Source organism: Cariama cristata, unplaced genomic scaffold (genome assembly GCF_000690535.1).
Source record: "Cariama cristata isolate BGI_N322 unplaced genomic scaffold, ASM69053v1 scaffold5807, whole genome shotgun sequence".
In the NCBI taxonomy this organism is placed as follows: Eukaryota; Metazoa; Chordata; class Aves; order Cariamiformes; family Cariamidae; genus Cariama; species Cariama cristata.
This window is the reverse complement of record NW_009624805.1, coordinates 24,308-26,797: the sequence shown is the minus strand read 5'-3', so window position 1 is coordinate 26,797 and position 2,490 is coordinate 24,308. Positions and strand designations below refer to the sequence as shown.

The 2,490-nt window shown below is 51.7% G+C and overlaps 1 protein-coding gene across 1 annotated transcript in view; it reads right to left on the bottom strand.

Moving 5' to 3' along the window:
- Window positions 1–857: 857 nt before the first annotated feature.
- Window positions 858–2,490, bottom strand: part of CHRDL2 (chordin-like 2) — a gene marked incomplete at its 5' end in the record, with an annotated part of 18,816 nt that continues 17,183 nt past the window's right edge. Inside the window, one exon of the mRNA XM_009703309.1 lies at window positions 858–1,107. Within this exon, the coding sequence (XP_009701611.1) occupies window positions 1,028–1,107 (80 nt within the window). The remainder of the gene's footprint in view (window positions 1,108–2,490) is intronic.

Here is a 2,490-nt window from a genome sequence, read left to right as displayed (position 1 = left end):
GGATCAGACCCCACCGGGACGGTGGTCCCACCCCACTGGGATGGGGGTGCCAATGGGCCCCCCCAAGTCGTAACACAGACCCTATGGAGAAAGGAGAGCCAGCACAGGAGGCTGAATCAGAAGACGCTTTAATCAGATTTATCGGACAGATCTGGATCTCCAAATAAATAGATTTATCAAAACAGAATAAAACAAGAAACCAGGGATAAATACATGTACCTAAACAACCCGAAAATCCCCCAAAGCTGTTTCCAGACAGGGTGGGGGCGATGCTGCTGCACGCCCTCCTCCCCACACTGCAGAAATGGTCCTGTTCGCCCTTTGGGAGATGCCTCTCCTGCGAATACAGCCCAGTAGATATTATGTAGGATATATATAAATATATAGCATAATAACATGCTTAGTAGCGACCTTAGTGCAGTGTTCAGGGTCTCAGACCCTGTCAGCAGGTGGGTCTTCCCAAAAACTACATCTTCATGTGACCTGCAAAGAAGGGAAAAGAATCCTCCCAGCTGAAACAGAGGAGGAAAGACCCAAGATTTTTCAGGACATGGCCTTTGGCAGGTATTCAGCCAAAGAAACCCTTCGCAGATCACGGGGGCTCCAAGAAAAGAAAGAAAGATGATTTTTCTCTCCTTGCAGGTCATCTTTATGCCGGCGGTTGGTAAAAAGCATGGTCGTGTTCTGCTTTACTGCTGGCTCCCGATGCTCAGGGATGTATCCCACCTCTTCACGTCGCACGAGGTCTCACATCCCCGCCGTCTCTCCCTCCTCCCTCTGCACTTTCAGGAGACGACGGCCGGTCTCTTGCGCTCTCCCGATGGAGAGAGGCACCTCCACGGCTCTGGCTTCAACGCGGTTCAGTTTGGTTCATTTGCTGGAGTTTCTGCAATTTACACTAGTGTATCCTTTATTGCTGTGCCAGTCTATTTAATAATGCAACTTTGGTTTTCATATATATGTGTACGTGTGTATGTGTGTGTGTGTGTGTGTAGATAAATCAATAGCTAGGTTAAAGTTTGTATCTTTACAAGTTCTTTGTTTCTTTCTCTGGGCTCTCTGTCATCCTCAGCTCTGACGTCTGGGCTCGGAAGATGTTCCAGTGACCTGGATGAGCAGAGATGGATGCTCATTAACAACAACCTTTGGAGCAGGAAAACACAATTTACCCCACGCATAGCACACTCCGCGCTGGAGGACGCCCAAGGACCACGCTGGGAGAGAGGTCTACCCGCAACACCGGCCATGGCCGGAGCAGCTCATCAGTGGTCCCATAATCCAGTCCTAGGCTTTGCCATCTTGCAATTAAAATGGTCTTTGAGGTCAAGAGGGTCCCTATATACCTCCTGCAATGCAATTAACAGCACAGTCAACGGCACTTCCAGCATTTCCCTGGAAAGCACGCACACGCTCTTAAAAGAAAAGTTTAGTCTTAAACAGGGATAAATGCCCCTCTCCGCCTCCTCAAAGAGTGCTTTAACGTGAGCTGTTAGGGCCGTGTCCTCCCCGGCATCTCTGGGACTCGGGCTGACTCCCTGCCTCTTGGCAGAAGAAGCACCTTGCTTATCTTTGACTCATCATCAGAAAGCCAAAATTCATGTTTCGTGGGCTATGGGCAGGTATGATTCTCTCCTCTGCTCTGCCAGCCCCATTGCTTTGGAGCGGGATGCTCAAAATCCCCACGTTTATACTTGTTTTTCTGCCCCAGCCTTGGCTCTTGGTGCAGGGCTTTGCAACCACCTACGGTAGGGGAAGATCCTGCTGCAGAGGGAGAAGAAACCCCCCAAGATCCCCCCACAGCCTCATCGGCGAGCTGCAGACTCCCTGCAAAGCAAACGCATTGGTGGGAACTGGGAAACACCCCAAAAACTAGCACAAAGTGTCCCAGTCCCTCTCCTTGCCCCCCCCCAAACACCAGCATCCCCGTACGTGCAGGAGGCAGCTGGAGGTGCTTTCTCTCTAGGTGGTCGCTTCCCCCGTAATCCCAGCAAGGATTATGCAGCCCTAATGTCGTCATCCCCGGGAGGGGCATATTTTCTAGCTGAATTAATCTCCTGTTGTGAAGAAATCACCGGCCAATGCTTTCCTAGAACTTGCAGCAACAGCAGAGGGATGGTTTCACAACAGGGTTATTTGTCAGGGGAAACTGAGGCAAGAAGAAGGGGCCACATGCCAGAGACTCCATCAGGGTGTGACGCCCAACCTGGGAGCAGGGACTTGAAAATCCCCCAAGGTTTGGTCAAGAGATGTTGTCTCGAACGGATTGGAGGTGAAAACAAATCTCCACCCTCCCTGGGGCACTGGGTGTGCTGGTACAAACTGGGCAGCGGCGTCGTTCCCGGCTGACCCGATGACCTGTGGGTGCTGGACAATACGGGAATGGCTCCGATCCGAACCCAACCCGTTAAACCCTAACCCAGCCCAGGCGAAGAGGCAGCCAGGAGGAAATAGCGCGGCAGCTTCACTCCGCACAGGCACTCTCGGCATGTG